The sequence below is a fragment of the Dermacentor variabilis genome, chromosome 6 (assembly GCF_050947875.1).
Source record: "Dermacentor variabilis isolate Ectoservices chromosome 6, ASM5094787v1, whole genome shotgun sequence".
In the NCBI taxonomy this organism is placed as follows: domain Eukaryota; kingdom Metazoa; phylum Arthropoda; class Arachnida; order Ixodida; family Ixodidae; genus Dermacentor; species Dermacentor variabilis.
Window position 1 is genome coordinate 146,811,306 of NC_134573.1, and position 23,897 is coordinate 146,835,202.

General features: G+C 47.5%; 1 protein-coding gene and 1 pseudogene across 1 annotated transcript in view; one reads left to right on the top strand and one right to left on the bottom strand.

The window, feature by feature from the left end:
* The first annotated feature begins 906 nt into the window (after nucleotides 1-906).
* Nucleotides 907-1,086, top strand: LOC142586500 (U2 spliceosomal RNA; annotated as a pseudogene).
* A 14,435-nt stretch (nucleotides 1,087-15,521) lies between these two features.
* Nucleotides 15,522-23,897, bottom strand: part of LOC142584397 (uncharacterized) — a 103,767-nt gene continuing 95,391 nt past the window's right edge. The window contains exons 5-6 of the mRNA XM_075694541.1: nucleotides 18,981-19,031; nucleotides 15,522-15,912 (exon numbers count right to left, since the gene is read on the bottom strand). Coding sequence (XP_075550656.1) covers nucleotides 15,649-15,912; nucleotides 18,981-19,031 — 315 coding nt within the window. The 3' untranslated portion in view covers nucleotides 15,522-15,648. The remainder of the gene's footprint in view (nucleotides 15,913-18,980; nucleotides 19,032-23,897) is intronic.

Below are 23,897 nucleotides of genomic sequence, written 5' to 3' on the forward strand. Positions count from 1 at the left end.
GGGTGATGAAGTCCACGTGGTATTCTGATATAGCGGAGTGTTGTTCTCCATTGTGCGTCCCGCAGCTATGGACAGCATTTGTCTAGGTGCAGAAATGGACGTGTACAGTCTCAAGGTATTTCTCCGAGATTCTGAACGTCGCATGCCGGTGCTGGGGACCCTGTCTGATAAAGGACGACCAATCGTTCTCGTAGCACATTTGAAGAGCACAACCAACCCTACCTGGTTTTATTGTGCAGCGGCTTCGAGGCCAGCTGAAAGTGCGTAGTAGGCCTACCTAATTTCTTAACTGAAATTTAAAAAAAGAACACAGTGTCATTCCACTTTGTGAAGGTGGAAGACCAGCGAAGTTGTGTATGCGGGCCCCTTAATGGCTAACTGCCCATTGTCGTGGTTCAAACGCCGTATGCGCAAAAATGGAAGGCGAGGCGCGGCTAGTGGCTCCTCCACTATGTTGAGCCTTGGAAGATGATGCGGCACCAGGGGGTATACATATCCATGTACAGTTGCAAAGCGCAACACACCTTTTACTAACGAATCCCGGCACGCAGAACACATACGCACCTCACCGCAATCCGAGGGCACACACTGCTTCACCGTAGCCAAGGCGATCGTGCGTTGGTCGACGTCCTGCAGTGCAGTAATGGGTGTGAGGTCACTCGAAAGCCACAAGACGGTCACACACAAAATTGGCTCCCCACAAGCTCCCTCTGAAACGTGGCTGTTGCTCCGGTGAAGCGTTCCAAGTTTGTGGGATCGGGGCCACATGGTCGGTTCGCCTTTCTTTCCGCCTTGTCGTCCTGGCGGGCAGCACGCTTACGGAACTGCCACCGCGGGAGAGCGGAAGGAAGGGAGATACGCTAGCGCTTGGAACGCCGACAAAGAGAGGCCGGTGTGAGCGTAGACATGGCCGATGCAGGTGAAAGTGTAGTAACTGTTCTTATCAGCTTAATATTGTATACGGGGTTTATTTGGACCTAAGATATTAGACTTGTTTTTGCAATTTGGCGGAGTGCTTAAAGCCTGCGCCACCTCCGCCGCGGGTCGGCCCGGTATTGCACTATATTCGGGATCGACCCACGTATGGGGAGAAATTCTCGATCTACACAGCTTTCAAAATAAATCGAGTCGCGTGCCAAGGCTTCTTTTTCTTCATCCTGTGTTCCTGCTCTAAACCAACAAATCACGCTTGCTGCCTGTCATCCAGTGTTGGACGAGAAAATTTAGCCAGAAGTTTCGTGCTCAATATCAATACTCAGCAAGGGAGAGAGTATGAACTTTATAGTTTATAGCATATAGAATAAACTTGAGCCGGCTGTCCTTCGCCTGACGCGGGCGGCCTGCGCTGAGGGTCTGAACCCTGAGGGCCAGCAACGCCTCCTGGACAGGGTCAGCTTGGCCCCCCTGTCCACCAGGCGTTGCTGGCCCTCAAGGTCAGCGCATGTCAGCCGATCCTCCAAGCGCTCTTCGGTCGGTGCTGTATTGTTGTGGTAAAGGAAACGTGCCACAAAACCTTTTCTTTTTGCTTGCTGAGTTTTGTTTTGCTATGTGCGTGTGGGCGCGCAACCCAAGACAACTCAGCAAGGAAAAAAATAAATCGCATATGTTGCCTCTAGGCAACACTCGTTGATAAAGGGTTAACAGAGTTCATCAACGTCATCATTCACGTCCGCTGCAGTACGATAGCCTCTCCGAACTATATATCTCCAATTGCTCTTCTGCCTTGCGTCCGTCGACTGCACCCTATGCCTGTAAATTTACTAATTTCATATCCCTCCACCTAATCCTCTGCTATCCTCGTCTTCTCTTGGCAGCCATTCTGCCACGCTATATAATATAAGGCAAGAGTTATCTCTGCCTCCCCCCCCCTCCCCACGCATTACATGGCCGGCCCAACTCAATTTCTTCCTATTAATCGCACCTATGGCGTGTAATATCAGATACACTCATTTGCCCGCTAAGTCATACTAATGTCTTTCCGTCCTTTAACGTACCGGCCATTATTCGTTCGCTCATTGCGCGGTCCCTGCACTTTCAAACGCGCCCCAAAGCGAGCTCGTGAGGAAATTTCTCTGTTGGCCTGCGGCCGACACGCGTTCGTTTCAGTTGTCATTACCGGCGGGCCGAACGCGACATTGCGTGCTTCCTCCGAGGCAGCTGATGACGCCGCCTTCCCTCCAACAGCCGTCAACGCTACCTTCCTCCACTTCCTCCTCAACACTTCATTTACTCTCATGGTGTCACTGCCGGTTTTACTACTACGGTCCGGAGAAAGTGCAGGGATATAATCGCTTTTCATATCCGTTCTTATTGCCGACTGACATGTTGCAAACGTGAAGAAAAAAAAAAGGGGGGGGGGAGAGAGAATGGTTTAAATACCACTGTTAAACGCGGGGGGCAAGACATCATCTTACGTATATAGACAAAGTAATATTGACCGCGGGTTCATGTTCCTTGTCATAGAAACCGAGCTTCTTTCTTTTTAAGACAGATATTGAGGTGCAACATCGTGTGGTACAGGTTGGAACATTGATGCAAGATCCAAGATTTTCATCTCGACTCGCGATATTCGAAATGCACTTCAACGGGATACTTTTCTCTTCTGTAACGACACAACGGTCTACAGCAAATTGGTGTCGAGATTCGCGGAAACGGACTGGTAGAATACTGTCACGGGGTAGCGACGGTTAAGAAGGCAGCAAAGCCGTGATTAACGAAACGAGCGTTTTATTGGGCGAACTTGTGCCCTCAAAAACAGGCTACACTCAAAGCACACCGATAGCGTCGAACACAGTCGGCGATCGTGGAAAATCTGATCAGCGGGTCAGGCGCGTCGGCTTTTATACAGCAGTCGTCGAATGTTCCAGACTAATCGTTGGGACCCGCGTGCCTTCCACAAAGTTCTACACGCGATGAATCAGATAACACAAGGTTCGGCGACAACAGACAGCGGATAGAAGCATCGATAACTTTCCAGAAACTTCGGAAACATGCAGGCGCGTCCCGCGCTGTGCGATATCATTTGTTAGGCGGCGAAACGTGGTCGCCCAATAAAGATAAGTGCACGTGTCAATACGCTTATTAAAGCCACTTTCGTGCAATGCCGGATGCGTTCGACTTCATAATCAGGGTTCAATATGTTACGCAATCGTTTCTGTGGTTATCATTAGTGTACGACTGAGGGCAAGGTTCACTGTAATGTGACAAGCCGTCCCATTACATGGATGCAGCATACCGTTGCGTGAGACACCACGGAGTGTGATGCTCCTGTCTACGTGAGCTCCGGACGCCCAAGCGTCTTCGCGACGCGTACGCGGTGCGTCGCCGAGAAATGACGCCGCACCTCGTTCTTGTTTTTCGCCCTTGACGACGCACACTGCTTCGGGCAGTATGGGAGAGAGCAAGGAGAGAGAGAGAGAGAGAGAGAGAGAGAGAGAGAGCTTCGTTACACACGCGAGAACGTGCGTGCGAACGCGCCGTATAACCTAGCAGCCGCTCGGGATCGCCATTACGTCTGTAAACTATAGCCGCGCCTGCATGATATATCCTGTGTACGTGCGAGGACTGTGTATTATATATATTTATATACAGAAATCCCGCTTGCGCAACACTTCTGTAACTATAGGCAATAAGGGCAGCGCATATTCAATACCAGGTGCTTCCAGCACGTAGAGGCTTGTGCTCGCTTTGCGGGGATGTCGCAACGATGGTCTGTGCGTGCGTATGTACGTTTCTCTTTTTTTTTTTGCTTTTATTTTCCGTAGTCGTTCCGAATATAGGGGCTTCCGGCCGAGAGATTGCCGAAACACGTAACCTCGGAAGAGAAAAAAAGAAAGAGAGGGGGGGGGGGGAGAGTCAACATGCCCCGATTTCTCAAGAGAGTCGCGCTTGTATACGAGTCGGTGGGAACATCGTTAGGCGAGACGTACAGTGAGGCAATTCCGAAGCCGTGCCGTGAAACAAACGTCTCAGACGGTGGTGTTTCGCTATACGCGAGACACAAATATACGCCTGGAGGACCGAGGCATCGTTATAATCTCACGCCAAAGCGGCGGCGTACGTGCTGAAACAGCTTTTGCCATGCGTTAACCTCCCGAGGCGTTGCTTTCTTTTTTTTTTTCTTGTCTTGATGTGGTGGGGGAGCTTTTGCGGTCACACGAAGAACGGTGCGCAGTCAACTCCGCAACTAAAGCGGCGAATGTCAAGCGCGTGTCCTACATATCATAGCGTGTGTTTGTTTCCTCGGAGCATCTTGCGATACGATAGCTCTAGCGCCACTTATACTACGTAGCCCCTGCGTTGTCCACCGAGTGCCATCGAAAGATCTACGTCGGCGCATTCGCGTATACGCAAAGGTCAGCGAGAAAAACGGCAGTGAAGCTATTTCTCGCATAGTGCGAAGCCTGCAGGGACAGCTATAGGCTTGAGGAAACAACGGATACTTGCAAATCGCACTTTTGGTAAAACTGGATCTCACTTCTTTTGCAAACATCACTTACAGCGCGTGCATAGGCAGGGACCATAGGAACGACGAAGCCAAGCGCTGACTTCCAACTGGTTTTTATTTTGAGTAACACCCATATATACCAAGACACCAAGGCAAAAGCCCCCCCCTTAGCACAAAACCGGGGGCGCTTTTTGTCTTGGTGTCTTGGTATATATGCGTGTTACTCAACATAAAAATCAGTTGGAAGTCAGCGCTTGTCTTCGTCGTTCCTTTGGTCCCTGTCTATTTACGCGCTGTAAGTGGCGTTTGCAATGGAATACCAACTAGCCCGTACCCAAACCCTGTCTCACTTCTTGTCTCGAGAGGCGCAATGGTTAAGATGTTCATACTGATAATGACGACGACGACATTGTCTGAACATTCTTTACACCTTATTCTCCCTGCTCTTCTGGCTCCCTGTATTGGTCAACTAGAGCGCTGCGTTGAGGACATACATCCAGTTTCTGAGCCCAATCGTCCTGATCGTGCTGGAACATGCGAGCGCTTGCGCTCTTCGCAACGAGCATGCCCATGCCACATAGTCATAGACTGGGACTGGTTGGACGTGTCGGGCTAAATGGAGAGTTGGTACGGGCGTGCGTTCCTTTTGGTTAAAGACGTCCTGCTTAAGGACGCCCTATATCGTCTACAGGAGCTGCAAATATGACCGTTCGGGCAGCACGAGGATGATAGGCGTAGTGTACATGGCCTTGCCTAAACATTGTCTTTCTGTCTTCAAGCATGATTTGCGACATTGCACACTGATCACTTTCGACACAATAGTATACGCTATGAAGGCGACACTTCCCAATGATTACGCGTGAGCGCAGAGACTGATTGTCGTGTTGTGTTTGCAGAACTGACTTCGTGAAAATTAGCGACGAAACGCACCAGACGTCAAGACCGTTTGGAGCCACAAGTGCGAAGATTAGACAAATCCACGACAAGTCCAAAGCTGCGTTCTTTCGTATGACGCCGTGTTTATGGTTTACAGTTTTGTGGGATATACACGTCTATATAGATAAGTTGTACTGTTTAAACACTCTTTCTATACGTTCCATCATTCTCAGTGTAGATGCACGATCGCATAGCCGGAGTTCCCTCTACTGATGTTTGCACGAAACTCAACGGCACACTCAAGCCGCCGTATCACCTCCTGGCTACCACCAGTTCGCCATACCGCGTTTTATCTCGTTCTTATATAAACACTATCGTTTCTGGGCATCGTGATTTTCGTGCGTCATTGGGCGCTCAAGTTTCCGAGAAGTAAGTGAAGAGAGAGAGAGAGAGAGAGAGAGAGAGAGAGAGAGAGAGAGAGAGAGAGAGAGAGAGAGAGAGAGAGAGAGGGGACTTAGATGTTTCTCTGGCATTCAAAACGTCGACACCTGAGAGCACGTCGTTCGTTCTCGGAAGGGTTTGCTGACGCGGCGAATGGAAAGGCTCCCGTCTGAATGGCGCGTCGTAAAGGATGTCGCCTTCGTGCCATCCCACGTGCATTCGAAAATGCATTGCATCTGCTTCGTGCAGTGCGCAGAGAAGGAACGCTCGTTAAAGTAATGCAAACTTATGTGCCTTTCAGAAAAAGAATACTGGGGGGAAATGAATAGCGCCCCTTTTGAGGATGCAGCCGAGAGACTCTTCTGGCGAATTCACTCGCGAAAACACTCCTTCGCGGCCCTGCAGACTTGAGAAAGAAAGAAAGAAAGGAAGAAGAAACGGAAAAGCTTAACGTTTCCCCAAACAGACTGACTTGGGAACCAACTGACCGAGAAGAGTGAAAGGGGACTTCGCCGCAAAGCTTGTACTTACAAACGGGCTAGGATTGAAGCAACGTGAAGCCGTTCGGCTTCGCTTTGTATGACCGTGTTTTACGGACTGTAGCATGCGGGCTAAGCACGTTTAGAAGCGTTTCCTAAACACAGCTTTGAATTGCTTAATATTGCTCGAATTTCCTCGCACTTGTGGAGCTGTTCAATGATCGAAGAATTGAAGAGAGTGGTCAGTTCAGGACTTCCGATTTTTTTTTTACATGTTTACGCGCGTGGAACAGGTTTCGAGCAATCGCAAAAGTCGCACTGTTTAATTGTTTGGGCAGGATTGACGAGAACAACGGTCAGTCAATATCTCATGCCACTGCTGATTATGAGGCACGCCGTAGTAAGGGATTCCGGATTAATTTTGGCCACCAAGAGATCTTTAACGTGTCCCCAATGCACCGCACACGAGCGTTTTTTGCACTTCACCCCCCATCGAAATGCGGTCGCCGCGGCCATGATTTGATCCCGCGGACTTGTGCTGCGCAACACCACAGCCAGCTAGCCAACTCGCCGGATTAAGCTCGTAGATACTGACATTATCGAAACGCTTTATAGCATTTCGGTAAGGTCTATACATCGACGCACTTACGCTCTCTACTGTTAACTGAACTTGAATTGAGCTGTGCGTCTAGGGGGACCTTCCATTTATGGCAGTACACGTGGAGTACGCTTGCACCAACTGCTAAAAACTACTAAGTGTTTTAGAGTATTTGTGTAGTGGCGCGGTCGGGCGTTAGGTATCAGGTGGCCCCTCCGTTGCGATATCGTTATCCAAGAGAGAGAGAGAGAGAGAGAGAGAGAGAGAGAGAGAGAGAGAGACGAAGTTACGCGCACTCTTGAATGTGTGCACCATCCATAAACGGTCACCGAGACCTTGAAGCGCTGCAGCAACGCAGGTGCTGTGGAGATCGAGTGTTGGAGTGCTTCGGATTATTTTGACCATCTGTGGCTTTTTAACGCCCACCGAAAACTTGATACAGGAGCACTTTTCGCACTTTTGGCCCCCCAGAAGCAATCAGTGACATTGAGTTCAGGATCAGAATACCTTAGCCCATGAGCCAACGTTACGTGTTTCTTCACTGTTTTTTTTTTCTCTCGAACAGTTACATCGATTCTGCGATTTTAATGATACAGTGAGATAGAGCTTTCAAGACATCTGAACGCAAAGGAGAAGCAAGCATTGGCAAATGAGTTGACATAAAAGACAAAATCATCACAATGCATGCGCTGTTTTGAATATAATCTATGTGCTGATAAAGTGCCTGTAGATTATTTCTGGCCAAGTTATTATGTGCAGGTTTATACAACAGGCGGGAACTATTGAGAAGAATCTTCAATAATCTTTTCTCAATCGAGGTCATTGCTGCGATCTAAATGTGAGACTTTGGGAGTACCGGACGATCCCCGCACATATTGTAAGGTTCTTTTTTTACCGAATTTTTTCTCACCCTATCCCTTTCTCGCATTGTATTCCCATGTAAATGTTTTCAAGATTTTAGGTGTTCTTTCACGTTGTATGTCGAAAAAAATATGAATTGCTTTTCTTTTCAAATTTGAAGTCGATATTTTAAGTCATCTTTCTGTCCTTGTGAACTGAAGTTTTTGTACAGTGCCAATTTCCTCCACGTTACTTTGTCCTCATGCTGCTTGTGTTGTTTTTGTAGTCTTATGACCTGTCTTTCTTTTTTTTTTCTTTTTCTACTTGTCCCGCGTTCTATGAACTCGCTATATTAATGTTTTATTTCGTTTTAATTAAACAGAAATAGATCTCTTTCTTGTTAAATTAATCTTTTATTTTGTCTTAACATTTCGTTGTAGACTTCCGACGGTGTTTTTATTTTCCCAACTTTTTCTTTTTTTGTTCTTCTTAACTAGGATATTAGGATACTGGGCCCTTTCTGCGATTGAACTTCTCACGCTTCACACCTCGTGAAAAAAAAAAACGATATAACGATTCGGTGCTTTTTATTTAGTTTTTTCTTTTCCTTCTTGGCGACACCGATATTGTCCCCTCATCTAGCACTACGCATTATACCTGGTTTGTTACGGTATACGGTACGTCTTCCTGGCCTCTCGGCTCCATCCACTGATCATAAGCCCTTCTTTAAAGCTCCTTTCGGGGCACAGCGTCCGGGCTCAACTCGCAAGGCACGGGGTCTGAAACCTTTTCATTCGTACACGCTGAGACGTGTCTTTGACTCGGGCTCTGACGCCGTGAAAGGACCTCGGGCAGGAATCGCATGCTTGATGAGCACTCTCTAGTGGCGGCGACATTCAGTCTCGCGAAGCACTCGCTATATAGAAGTGAATGCAGTAATGCTTCAGCGGTTTCACAGCGAAAACGACCCGTGTTCCGCGCGGTAGATTTTTCAAGGAAGAGATGGCTGCATAACCGTCTTCGCGAGATTTATGTGCGCGCCGTCTTTTCACGGACCGACGACTCGAAGTAGATACGGTATATGCCGATCTCCACACGCCGTTCGTATGAAAATCGGGGTTGTCGTCTCTCGCAGCGAGGCGATCGAGAAAAGGCGTAGAGTTTCTGAAACCTTTGCGGTATCTTTATGAAACCTTTGCGGCAGCTTTCACCTTACGCTCCAAAAGATGCGCCGTTCCTATCTGCTTCAGATCTTCTGCAGGCTGAAAAAGCCAAGTTCTGAATGTTCCGGTTGACTGTGATGTTTTTTAAGACTGACGGGCAAGTTTATCCACTGGATAAATGAGATATTGAAAAAAAAAATCACAATTTGCTTCACTGCGTCGTCGTCGTCGTCATCGTCATCACCACCACCACCAGCATCATCATCGTCATCGTCGTTGTCGTCATCGTCATCACCACCACCACCACCACCACCACCATCATCATCATCATCATCATCGTCGTCGTCGTCGTTGTCGTCGTCGTCGTCGTCGTCAGCAGCAGCAGCAGCAGCAGCAGCAGCCGCCGCCTATTTTAATGTCCACTGCAGGACGAAGGCCTCTGCCTGCGATCTCCAACTACCTCTGTCTTGCGTTAGCTGATTCCAACTTGCGCATGCAACTTTCGTAATTTCATCGCCACCGCCTAATTTTCTGCAAGTTCTCGATTGTGTTTCCCGTTCTTTGGTACCCATTCTGTAACTCTAATTGCCCACCGCTTATCTACCCTACGTATTGCATGGTCTTCGTTTCATCATTTTTGTGCGGTCCTTAGCTTGTTTCTGCCCCATATGTTAGCACCGGTACAATGCAATGATTGTACTTTTTTTTCATGGACAGTGGTTAGCTCGCAGTCAGGATTTAGTAATGCCCGCCGTATGCACTCCAGTCGATTTTTATTCTTCTGCAAGTTTCCTTCACTATATAATAGTTAGGGAATGAAAAGAAGGGAACCTATTTACAATTATTATGCACAAGATTGCCACAACACGCAATATGGCGAGGCTTTAGATATAGGTGCTGCTTCATGGTGTTCATTTGGTCAGATAGCTCGGAGCGTTTGCCGGCATTGCTAACCTAATGCTTCTTGACAATGTGAGGAAAATGATTCAGGGTAATATCGACATCGAGTTTGACGTATCCCTGGCTTCTCTATGTACCTATACAACGACAGCCATGCAACGACAATACAACGACGGTCCATGCCATAGCATGTTGATTAGATCCTCATGCACCAGAGAGCACGATCTCCTATGTATGACTCGCCTATAGTTCACAGACTCACTGCCACAGGCGCGAGACCGCAGGAAGCAGAACATTTACAGCTAGAGTAACGCAACTAATTCGCTCCCTGCGGTCTGTGGGGTAGCCAGATGGGCTGTGACAGTGCCCGACTGTGGTATTGTGGGCTGTTGCCTCTCTGTATACTAAACACAAGCGTCTTCCTTTCTGCTTTTTACACGTAATGCCTTTTCAGTTCTTTATAAACCAGCTACAGCCTTCTATGCGATCTTATGAGCTCTTTATGCTGTACTTCTGCTTGTAGTGGCTGATATACATATGGTTGCATAATTGCTAATGCTTTGAGGTGGTTCAGTATAGCCTCGCAAAATTTCTGCCGGCAGTTTCGCCCTAAAGTTTTTTAGTTTGCTTGCAAAAGTTGTTGCTGCAGGGGAACAAAAATTAATATAAAGTAGGTGACCTTCATGTTGAGTTACAGTGACTCACGGAAAGCGCGTGCACTCCAATTTCTATATATCAAACTCTGAAATAGTACGAGAGCCTTTTCATGTTGCTTTTCTTTTTCGTTTTACGACACCCACGTGCGGTGAACGTTCTTGAGTTATCCGCAACAAAAGCATCGACAAACACGGAAGTAGAGAAGAAAACAGTTCATATTACACCGACACTTCCCCAATAGAAGGCCATGTTCGCTAATTTGGCGTAATAAACGTTGTGTAGTGCCATGGCCCTCATACTAGGAACTGCTGTATATAATTCACGGCTTTTTCGGTGTTGGACGATGTCGAGTGAGAACGACGCGTTGGGAGAAATCCGGCTGCTTGGCGAAGCACCTCTGCCGCGGCCACGTTATCACGGAGCCGTGAAAGTTGTTTGTGACGGCGCTATACATTCGGGCTGTGGCGGAGTGTTTACGCAGGTACTCTGGAGCTGCGGACATCCGCTACCCGGATACGTGCTCAGAGTAGTGCGGCCGTGGATTTTTGCCGTTCTTCTGCATATGACTATTCTCCGCTATCACTGTACGCGCAGAAATAAGCGTGTCACGGCTACTATCAGTATAGTGCAAACACAGATCACTTCCGTTTCGTTTTGCTTATGAATTAGTGCGCTTGTTCTTCTTTATTAGCTTTGAAAGACAGACAGACAGATGGACACAGGCAGACAGACACAGACACAGACATACACAGACATACACAGACATACACAGACATACACAGACAGACACAGACACAGACATACACAGACATACACAGACAGACAGATAGACAGACAGATAGACAGACAGACATAGGCATACAGGCACAGACAGACAGACGGACACTGACAGACAGACAGACAGACACTGACAGACACACAGACACATACAGGCCCACAGACACAGACAGGCACAGACAGACAGACAGGCACAGACAGACAGACACAGACAGACAGACACGGACAGACAGACACGGACAGACAGATACGGACAGACACAGACAGACACAGAGAGACAGACCGACAGACACAGACAGACACAGACACAGACAGACACTGACAGACAGACAGACAGACAGACACTGACAGACAGACAGACACAGACAGACAGACACAGACAGACACAGACACAGACAGACACAGACACAGACACAGACACAGACACAGACAGACACAGACAGACACAGACAGACAGACAGACAGACACAGACAGACACAGACAGACAGACAGACAGACAGACAGACGGACGGACGGACGGACGGACGGACGGACGGACGGACGGACGGACGGACGGACGGACAGACGCAAACAGATTTTCATGTCCCAAAGCTATACTGGGGATGTGAGAGACGCCGTGTATAGTAGGAGGCTCGGGGTTAATTTTAAACTTTGAAGGTCAGTATTAAAGGGCTAGCGGTGACAAAGCCTCAGCTAAGAACAACAACAAGAACGGTAACAAAATAACAGAGCGCTATCAGTCCATAACACGAAATAACAGCGAAATAACAAAAAGAAATAACAACGAAATAACAGAGCTATACTAGTCCCTGGATTACGAAGTAAGAGAGATAATAAAAAAAAGACTATAAGGGCACATGAACAAAAAAACAAAACAAAACACACAAACAAGCAAATCATTGAATGAACCAACATTGAACCGTTGAATCACTGAACAAACAAATTACTGTTCACGAAGAATGTGAGCTCATGTAGAGATGGGAACAACCGCTTCTTTTACAATATGTTTATTCTTTATTATTAAGCATGAGAAATTGCGCTTTGGGTGCAGTTTACTTATAGTTTATTGATTGCAGTAGTCTGTAAGCTCGTGACATATGGTTAGGGGTGATAATTAGGGTTTTGGTCTATAGTCTCCCAAGCATGCCACAAATTGCATATTCCATACACGTGGAGCTCGTAATCGAAGAGAAGGTTTGTCGCGAGTTCGTGGCCTACTTGGCTGAACATTCTTTGTGTGACAGCGCAGAACTGACTGGGACGCAAGAATGCAGAAGCACATACCACAGTGTTTGTGTCGTCCCTGTCTGTGTGCTCGTCTCTTGTGCCCAACGAGTGTTCGGGACGGGTTTTTACGTCAAACAGCAGGCTCTTGCAGCAGAATTCGGATTGTCAGGCCTCGGGAATAATAAACAAACAAACAAACAAACAAACAAACAAACAAACAAACAAACAAGTCCAAAGTGTCAGATTTGCACGTATTTATTTTTTGATGAATGCCTACAAGGCCGATAAGATAACTCTTTTCCGTTATAATATCAGGGGGTGGTACGTGGCAATATGAAATGACATGAGGATACGAAATAAATTTTCTCATTAAAAGTGCTTTTTTTTTTACAGAACCACTTGTATTCACCTTGTGAGGTTGCCATATTCGTTTCTTGAAGTTCAGATTGCGTGAATGATTAATTTTAAATACAGAAGCTGAATTCCTGTTTGGCGTTAAGAGGAAGCTTCAGCTCGAGTGCTCCTATCTAAATACATGTAAAAGGAGAATTCGTTTTTCTCGGCAACCACTGCACCAAATTTGACGAGGTTTGTTGCATTTAAAATACAAACTTATAATCTAGTGACTGTTGGTTTCGAATTTTTGAGTTAGGTTGTCAATTTTTTATTAAAAATTGGCAAAAATCGGAAATTTTCAAAAAACGAAACTATCAAGTTTACAACTCTGTAACTTAACCACTAAATATGATAATACAATTATGTGAATTGCATCTAATAGTACATCTAAAGCGGACAAAATTGATATGTTACACATGAATATAAAAAAAATTTAATCATAGGGAAATACAACTTTTGCAAAACTGTTGTAACCAACGTAACAAATTCAAGTAAGTTGTAAAATGACATATTGAATTTGTCCGCTTTGAATGATCTAATGAATGCCGTTTACAGAACCGCGATATCAGTTCTTGATGCAGAGCTATGAATTTGTAAACTTCGTGATTCTATTTTTTTCGAACGGTCAAATATTTGAAAATCGTTTTAAGAAAATTCAAGCCCTAAATCGAAATTCCGCTTCCAACAGTCACTAGAATTTAACTTTCTCTTTCAAATGCGACAAATTTCATCAAAATCGGTCCAGGGGTTATCTCATAAAAACGTTTTTGCATTTTACATGTATTTGAACAGGCCGCGTCGGAGTTGGGCCCGAGCTAAAGCTTCCTCTTAAGTGCAACACATCGCGGATTTGTTCTGGTCACTCCCATATCAGGAACTTATGAAGCGCGTTATGTGAGATGCCTCAATGATAATAAGGCTGAACTCAGATTCGTGAATAATTGTGTTTCATCTACAGACGGTACTCTCGAACTGATGTCTTTCTCTGTGCGATCAACATGCGGAGCTTGCGTAAAACGGTACGGCGTTTACGTTAAAAACGGTGGTCCATGTAGGAGCCATAGTGGCTACGTTTTTGATATTTATTTTATTTAAGTCGCTCGATCATCACTCGGACTGACTGACTGACTTTATTTCACTCAATTTATTTACTGAAATTCGAAGAAACCGAACACGCGCACATTTCTATAGAACACTGCATATTTTACACACGTTCGAAATCGATCGTGTGACTTGGAGCATCCGTGGTGCTGCCGCATGCACTCTCCACGTTTGCGCATATGAGAACCTCCGCAGATGCCCTCGCAGAGTATTTGCAGCGACTTCCTAAAAACATAAACACCCGTGCTCAGCCGGGATTCTTTCTTTTTCACGACGTTACTGCTAGCGTACCTGTCAAGCACTACACCGAAGACAACCGCCCGACACGGAACGCCAACTACGTCCACCTTTCCTTATACCTTGTCCTTTAAAACGCACATAATGTCATCTTCATGTCGCCAAAGGCCAAGCCGAGACTTTGATGAATCCTAGAACGACGTGAAGTTTGACAAGTTGATGAGTGGCATTACGGAAAGGCAGGCGTGGAAGCACGCGACACAAGTAAGTAACGAAAAGAATGACAACACGACGTGTGTGCTCCCCCTCCTGTGGCAAAGCTTTCGACACCGTATGTCATGATCTACTTATCCATGAACTTAACCAGCTTAATGTTGAGCCAAATGTCTTATTTTGCATTAAGGAGTTTCTTTCTAATCGAACTCAATATGTCACAACCAATAAATATTTATCTGCTTTGTCACCAGTTACATCCGTAGTGCCTCAAGGCTCCGTCTTGGGGCCTTTACTCTTCTTGATATATATTAATGATCTCCCTAACTGTGTAAAGTCATCATCAAAAAATTCTGTTCGCAGACGATTGTATGATGTACCGAAAGATCACTAACCTTGATGATTCATATAAACCGCAAGGGTACCTTTACAATGTGTCACTCTGGTCTAACAAATGGCTCACGAAGCTTAACGCGAGCAAGTGTAAATCGATGCGCATATCACGTACGGCCAACAATGGAAATCAGCGCAAATATGTACTGGATGACACTTCATTAGTGCCTGTTAACGCTCACAAATGTCTTGGCCTTCACATAACTAATTATCTGTCATGGAATATGCTTACTAAGTGCATTACTGCTAATGCTAATCGCATGTTGGGATATCTTCGTCGTAATTTCTCTACTGTTCCTACTTTCGTAAAATTGACACTCTACAAAACGCCAGTTCGCTCAAAACTAGAATACGCATCTGCCATTTGGGATGACAATCAGGCATCACTAACCCTTACCCTTGAAGCGATTCAAAATCGAGCAGCTCACTTTATTCTATCTAACTATTCCCACCACTCCAGTGTAAGCCATGTATGAAAAAAAAAAAAAAACCCTGAATCTGCCAGAGCTTTCATTACGCCGCAAATGTGCTCGCCTTCGCCTACTCCATAAAGTTTATCACTCTAACCGCATGCACAAATAAAGAGCACTCGTCCCACGTGTCTGCCAACGAAGCACGATGTATGACAAGGCAGAAAGTAGAACGCGCCACCATATTACAAATCACTACATTTTTTTTTTTTCAGGCTCCATTCTATATATGTTGCGGAAGATGCTTCATCTATACCACGGAATTTTATTATCGCCAGTTCGCTGCAGCGAAAGTGCGAGTTTCTATTTTTTGTCATTTGCTTTAAGCGTCAGCTTGCTACCCCCCCTCCCCCTTCCCCCCTTCTGTATCGACACCGCACGTCTCGGAAAGGCGTACGTCCTCGTTTCGATGCGGTTGACTGAAGGGTACACCTAAGCTACTGTCTTTCCTGCTTCTTCGGTGTCGGCGTCGTCGTCTTTCTCGGCACATCGATGTACAGCTCCGTCGCGGCCCGAGATATATAGAGTGGGCGCGTGGCATTCCGTCCCAGCACTCGGCGACGCCTCGCACGACCGGTCACCGCAGTCTGTCAACGTCGCCGACTTGTCCTCGTCGCATTGGCAATAAATGGACGGAGTGCCTTCCCCACGTGTGACCCCCGCAGGGAAAGAAAGTCCGGGTGCGGAGATGCCGAGCTGCGAAAGAAGGAGAACCGAAGACGAGAGTTAGAAAAAAAAGAAAGAAAAAACCCCGACGTCATAGGAGGGAGACGTTAGAGAGGCGGGACGTATACAGGAAGAAAGCCACAAGAGATATACTAGAGCTCGCACGATTGCGCGCGGTCATCAATCGTCATCTGCGTCAGTCAAACTCTAGGGCGACTCGTTCCGGACGTTGAACTCCCTAATCGGAAGCCGCATTGTCCCGCGCTCGGGGCTGTGTTTGATGCCTCGAGGCTTTCCTGGACGCCTCACGCGCACCGTGGGTTAATGGTATTTTTGTTTCGCTTTAGCCTCACCGTTGCAACCTCGCCGTGGGTATCGTCAATGAAATCCTCATTACTTCACGCGGCAGGACAGACGTTGCGGCACTCGCTCGTCGGCCAGTCGCTTGTGTTTGCCGGCACTGCGTGCACTGTTTACGGTCGCGCGAGGATAGCTTAAGCGTGTATGTCGTGTAGCCCAGAACAGGGAGGTAACCTTGCGTTATTGCATGGCGTGACTACTTTGGCAATAAAGAGAAACAAATGTACGCAGAGGAAAGCCTATAGGGACGGCCGTCCGCAATAATAGCGGTTGCCTTATAGCCCGGCGGCAAACAATCGGAGACATGCGAACTACGATAATGACGACGACTGCACAGCGACGACCAGGGTGAAGCGGCGAAGATAACTGGTATACTGTCTCAACCGCACTTGTCCAGAGCTGTCGAGTGGCTGGCTGAGGATTCTGCCAACGCCCGTCATTCCTTCATTTTTTTTAATTGAAATTAAAATAAAAGAAAGAGACGTAGTCACTTTATAATGGTGACTACTCCTTTTAGCATAGCATTTGCTATGTTCCATATATATTTGGCCCTATAGCGAATGGGCCCTATACAGCGTGCACTCAAATATAGCGTATAGCAGCTGCAACCGCATACTGAAACCCACACGATCTCGATAACGGGGACCTGAGAGCGGAAAAATTCTGTTGACGTTCATGAGCTGCTGTCTCGTCTGTCGGTTATCATCCTGCGATACATTTATGCCCGAGGAGCTGCTGCCATGTGGCGGAGCGTCCTTCGCAGTGCGGTTGTCTGCTCCGGGCTAAAGCGAAAAAAAAAAAAAAGCTGAACCTTGCAGTGTATGCTGCGCCGTTGGGACCCGTGCGGATTTCGCACTTCGTACAAAGCGAAATCCGGTGTCGCCGCACTTCCAGTGATCTTCTCTTAAATGCATGTGCTGCGGTCGGGACTCCGAAAAGACTTGGAATATCGCGATATTTCGTATAAAGCGATTTTGCTATAACGAGGATATGCTGCATCATTTAACTTTCTTCGTTGTTCTCCATTGTTCGAATACGGCGAAATGTGGGCCTTGTGGTGCGAGAACTATGTCACAGAAACTTGACAGATTGGTGCGTCGCAAGAGCTTTATTACTGAACTTGTCACACTCTGTACACAGGGCTCTGCGCAACGTTAGTCCTTGAAACTGAGAAATTAGCCGACAGGCGAAGCTCTGGGAGTCTTTTGATTCTTGTATCAATTAGCCAGAATGGAATGTTCCAGTTTCCGCCACAATTTCTCGCTAAGTTATTTGTAGTATTCATAAATAAAAACTATCGCGAAATACGCGCAAAATAGCGCGTACATTATTAGCTCGAAGTGGTAGGAATGTTGTTTTATACGGTTACATGAGGGCTCCGTTCTAGATGATTACGCGGTGGCAGGTTACCGGCATCTTATGAAATGGGACACGAAACACTGCTATCATAAACACCGTTTTAAGCTTGGGCGAATCACAGGATTATCCACGTAATCGAGCGGAGGATGAAATACTCTAGTTCCGCTTTCAGATCGTGTCCCTCGATTGTCCGTCACGTGGGCAAGAGGCACAGCGCTGCAGGTATACAGCGCTCGTAACAAGTATATACCGCTGTAAAGAAAAAAGCACATTTCTCATGGTGTTTCCTTTCTTTATTTAAAGAAAACTTTAACTCCCTCCTCCGCCTCCTTTTTTCCTGTGACTCGCGGTTCGATCGACGACGCTACAAGAAAGAAAGAAAGAAAGAAAGAAAGAAAGGCACAAGTGGCGTGGTGTGTGCGCGCGCTCGTTCGGCCTCCGCAACAGGAAAGAAAGCGGCGCGCGCGGGGTTCGCCTGTTTGTGTGCCGCGCCTCGCCGAGTCCGTGGCCCATTCCGCAGGCAACGACCCCCGCGGAGTCCTTGCAGCGGCTCTGCCGTTGACGCCGCCCTCCCCCGCCGGCTGTTTTGGCGACACGCGCGCGGCGTGGCCTCGCGCTCGCTCGCGGCGCCGGTTCTATAACCGGCTGACGAGTGTGTCCGTCAGCTTCGCCTGGATACAGCCGAGAGAGTGTTTCCGTAGAAGCTGCAGTGCGGTTTCTAGCACGGGGGCAAATCGCTTTGAAAACAGCACAGAAACAAACTCTGCCCCCCGGTTCATATAGGACGAAAAACACGTTTTGTTGTTGTACCGAATATAGATAGAATCAGTGACTGTCATGCCTTCAGTTATGTATATGATACATGCACTCAGTCCGCGGACCATAGCGTTGCTTGTGGGCTATATATGTATACCGCGCAACTAAACCGCTGCATGTAACCCATCTTAGAGACATAGGTAGCAACGGGATGCTTTAGTTAGTTTGTACTTGGCGCGCGCGTTATGGTGCGTGTTGTGTTGTGTTAGGTGCCTGTGACGCGCAATGTTTGTATCATCTCGCTTTCTCGTCATTCTCGTCCGGATAAGCATGCTAGGCGTTCCGCGAAACAAACCTCTCAAGGATTCATTAACTATACCTTGTCTCTTTCGCTGTATCTCTGGAGGAGGAGGAGGACATAAAGAGAGAAGGCAGGGATGTTAACCAGAAATGCGTCTGGTTGGCTACCCTACTCTGGGGAACGGGAAAGGGGAATAGAAAGATAAGAGAGAGAGAGGAGGAGGAGGAGGAAATCCGCGGTAAGCTCGCGCACGCACGTGGAGAGCATGAGCGAGACAAAAACGTTCACATAGGCCAGTCGCCCTCAAGAAAGACAAACGTACCTTCACAGCTTTGTCGGCCGACGAGCGATGGGGACGGTCTTCAAGTAGCACCTGCACAGACAACGGCCGATCGTCCAGTCGTCGCAATGCGATAGATAATGTTTGTCTTTCCGACTGAAATCGATGACAATGGCACAGTAAATGTTCGATGTTCTCTACGGTGCCGCAGATGTTCGCATGCAGCACTGTGGGTCATTCCAATCAAAGTCTGTGTACGCCTTTCGTGAAAGCCACTCCCAACCACAGCCGGTATAGAAGCGATACCTCACGTCGGTGAAACCCGAGTGGAGGTTGGAGTTGGAGTGTAGGTTTCACTTCGGACAACCTGGTGTGCTTTATATTGGGGGTGGTCCACTCTGTTAAAGAGAGCTTGCGTGCCAGGTGATGAAGCTGCCTTGCAGCGTCTGTCCTGGAAAGAGGAATGGGAAGGCTGTGTTGTTCTTGATGTGACTCTCGGGAAGCTTTGTCTGCTTGATCATTCCCACTGATCCCGCAATGGCCAGGTAGCAGCGTAAAATAACTTTGGGGCCTTTCTGTTTAACGTCGTGGTGAAGTTTGACGATTTCGTACGTTAGCTGTTCGTGAGCTCCACTTTGGAGAACTGACTGCTTGCTGTGTACAGCCGGTCTCGAGACGGAAAACACGGCTCATGTACCAGGACTCTCTATGTCAATAAATTGAAGCGCACTGCGCAGAGCCGTGAGTTTTGCAGGTATGGTTCTCTAAAGATGTCACAGGTTTTAGCTAAAACGTTCTATTCATCTGTTCCTGCAACGAAGGGCTCGTGCTGTGTCGGTAAATTTTCGCAGGTTGCACAGCCACTTCGCGGAGCAAAATGATCGCACTGTAAACCGGCATCACGTATATAACCCACGAGCTGCGAAAAACTCGTCTTATGGTCGTGCATTAGGACCCTTTTGTGCCCTTTCACTTGCTTACGGAGGTTAATTGCATTTTACTATCTTTCTGTACTTTACTTTTGCGTGGAGCTTCGCGAGCGTTCGTGATATTTGGGCGTCTACAGTGATTTTCACGCTTTTGGGGATTTTAGTTTTGCTTGCCGTGCCAAAAGAAGCACCCGGCGCTATTAAAGACACCTATACCTCCTTCAACATCACATAAAAAAAAAAAAAAACCTATTCCCCGCTCTCTACTGTGATGGAGATTTATTCTGATCGCACTGGAAAAGTTGGATGTCGCCGGCTTCTGCACAAGCAATACGTTGTCTAATGAGCAAAGGAGGATAATATGAGGTGACATAACGAACAAACAAACACACACACAAAAGCAAACAAACGGTGCGGCAATAAAGCACATTTCGTAAACTTGCTTAAATAACTACACAGCCAATATAGAAAAGAAAACAGCACACTAATCAATTTATAACCCACGCAGAATGCTGAGAGAGAGAGAGAGAGAGAGAGAGAGAGAGAGAGAGAGAGAGAGAGAGAGAGAGAGAGAGAGAGAGAGAGAGAGAGAGAGAGAGAGAGAGAGAAATATAGGCAGGCAGGAATGTTAACCAGTCAAGAGTCTGGTTTGCTACCCTACGCTAATAACAATAGCACTCATGGGTATGCAAAGCGTTAATAGAGGTGCAATGTCACTTTCAGCAAAGAAAGTTATTAAAGCGTCCGCAGCTGATCGCTGTAAGAATTTGTTATTCCAATGGCTCAGGAAACATTGCACAAACTTTTTTGAGGTTCTCACCGAAGCGAGTGGTTTTTCTACAAGCTGCCAAATCCGATTGTTTCGTTGTCTGACGAAGGAGATTTTACAAAGCACGAAGCACGTTCCACTTAACGGAAATGGGAAATGTTGAAAACAGTATGACTTGTCCTTGAGTCCAATGTCAACGTTTCTTTTTTTCCTTGTTAACCTTCATTCCTACTTACTTTTATGCTTTTGATCCATGTTGACCTTGCGACTGTCATGTATATACCGAGGCCTTTCGTTTTATTTCATTCTTTTGTGTTCAGTTTTACGTGTTCGCCCTCCCATTAGTAACGGTCTGTTTATTAGAAATGCACTTGAAGTAAAATGTTAGGCCGCTTTCACAACCGGTGTGAAGTATTGTCAACATTATGACCACTGAGTTCGATCAAATCAAATACATGTGTTGAAAGAACAAGCCGATCGATGTAGGTTCAGGAAAATACATGGCTTATGTCGTCGTCGTATGGAAACCGCGTTGGGGACGGACCATGGCTTCAAGAAGCCCACTGAATGAGGTTGCAAGCAGGTGCAGTTTCAAGCCGGAGGCTCCACGCTTCTTTTTTTGCCTACACAGCGTAGTGGTACTGATGTCACGATATGTTTCGCTTGCAAACGCGGAGGAGGTCAAAAAAGAAAGAGCTGGATATGGTGCCTCTTAGCTTTTATGATCTGTTGTGGACGTCTCTGACAATCTCGTAATGGCTTGAACCACAGGTGGTTCAAGTTTCCCGAGTCCCCCACCACGGCATAATGAGATCGTGGTTTTGGCACGCAAAACCCCATAATTTAATTTTCTTTTTGTCGCCACAATGATCTCTGGGTGGCTGTAATTTTGCATCAGGTCCCCGCATGCGCACTGCAGAAGCTTACGTGCTTACCTTTGTACTCGCGCGCAACAGCCCAGAGACGACATATAATGGTAGCAAGAGGCGAAAGAGAGAATGACCTGCCGTGGTGACTGCTAAGCGTGAGGTCGCGGGATCGAATTCCTTCCGCGGCGGCCGCATTACGACGGGGGCGAAACGCAAGAGTTCGCGTGTTCCGCTCTTTCGGGGCACGTTAAAGAATGCGAGGTGGTCAAAATTTATCCGGAGTCTCCGGCCTCGCGATCAGATTGTGGTTTTGGCACGTACAGAACCCCAGAATTAACCTCCTTCTTTTTTTTTTTTTTTGACGTACAGGGTGCACGGTTCGTTCGTCGCTTCTGCACTCGATTGCGCGACGTACGCACCGTCGCCGCCGTCTCCGCCTTCGCTGCCTGGCAGCCGTGTCATTGCCATTGCGCGGGAGAGCGAGACAGCCCCGCTAGGGGGGCAGAGTCACGTAAGCCCGCACGCAGTCGCGCCTGTCGCGCCGACCCCGATCAAACTGCGCGTATCGCGCGCGCGCGGGTGGGTCATTGAGGACGCGTCGGCAGCACCGGCGGTGCTCGACCCCTACGTACCACGTGGGTCGCTCCGATATGCCTGCACGCGCGACAACCGACGTTGCTGTGCCGCGGCACGCTGGTGTTGCGCAGCCGGTGATGCACGCCGAAGAAAAAAAAAAAAAACAAGAACAAAAAAACCAAACCTGCGGTAACCTTTTTGGTGTAGTTTGAAGCGTGGTGTGGTAACGTTAGCACGTCGAACACTTGAATTTGCGCGTCACGCGTTACAACCGGTCGTTTGGCGCGCTCTCTTTCACTTAGACTGCCGCTGTTCCCTGCAAGCCACAAGTGTGCCGCTCGCGTGGAGTATAAGCTTGGTCGCGCGCGATACATGTGACAAGAGGTTGCACACTATACACGATGGCGTATGAGGGCCGTTGAAGGTACTTGATAAGGTGGGGCCAATCGGCGAATGAATCGGCCGTTACTATTGGCGTCACGCCTGCAGCGGTAGTCATCCGATAGATAGGTAAGCGCCGTCGTTACCGCAGCCAGACGCCAAGTTGGCGTCCTTGACGCCAACTTTAGTAACTAGGGGCCCTATAACGTATTACTATTCCAATGCGTTTTTATTCCAATCTCCTGACGTCAAATTTGCGTAATCGCCGACGCAAGCACCGGGCGGTGACCCACAGGGTTGTCTGGACAGACCAATCAAACGGTGTCCTTGTTTATAGGAGGTCACTTTTGTTTGCTTTAAAAACGAATAACATTGCCTACAGTGAGCGGCTTGTCTCATCTAATTGGCTGACAAGAGGCGAGGAGCACGCTCAACTGGAGAGGTATTCGATGGGGCCGAGACAGTGCACTGAAACTCGATAACCGGAGGAAAAGGGTGGGGCCAGCGTCAGCGATTGGTCCGCTTTCCCTTACTTGGCTTGAGGTGGCTGGTCGAAAAACGGGGCGGCATGCAACGAAAGGTTAACAATGCCGCTAAAACGGATCGTCAGCAAAGAAGAGTTTGCAGAGCGAGGTCATAAACGTGCCGAAAGTGCTTGAAAACGTTACACGGCCATCAAAAAGGTCGATTGTGCGCAAATAAACGCATGCTCTCCGGCAGGTGCTAGTAGCCAGTGCCTGATCGATCGGCGGCAGCCATCTTTTATTCCTTTCGGAACGGGGCAGCCTGTGGCTACTCACAAAAAAAAATCAGTTTTGTCCGGCATATTAATGTACCTTTAACGCGTACACGTCACTTTGACGCGGGGAGTTCTTGCGGTCTTGTGACGTCGCGTGACAGGCAGGTGAAGTGGATGCAGCCCGAAAACTTTTGACCAATAGCCGAGAGTTAATTGCTTAAAGGCGTCGAACCAGAAATAACTTTTTCTTTTTTCTTCAGTCCAATGATGCATAATCAGTGTGCACACGTCCTATCAGATGGGGAGCTATCGCGTTTTTCGTGACGTCGCGTGACAGACCGGCGAAGTGGGGGTGGTGCAATAAAGCTTTTGACCAATCGCGGAGGGCTGATTACAGAATTGGAATAGAAAAGTTTGGAATAGCTTTACGTTATAGCGCCCTAGGTGTACGCCACTTAGAATGTGCCGTTCTGCAATGACGAAGAAAGACCCCTAAGGTTTATCGGATGCTGAGCGGAATTGAATCCTCGTCACAAGCATTCCGCAAGGAGAGCAACCCGACGCTTTAGCAGGCTTCGCCACAAATGTATATGCCGCTTTTCGATGAATTTCTCTCACGCCAAAGCTTAAGCGAGCTGTGCCATTAATGCGCTGGGTATGCGCCGCTCTTCAGTGAACCTCTCGCCAACTTGGGGT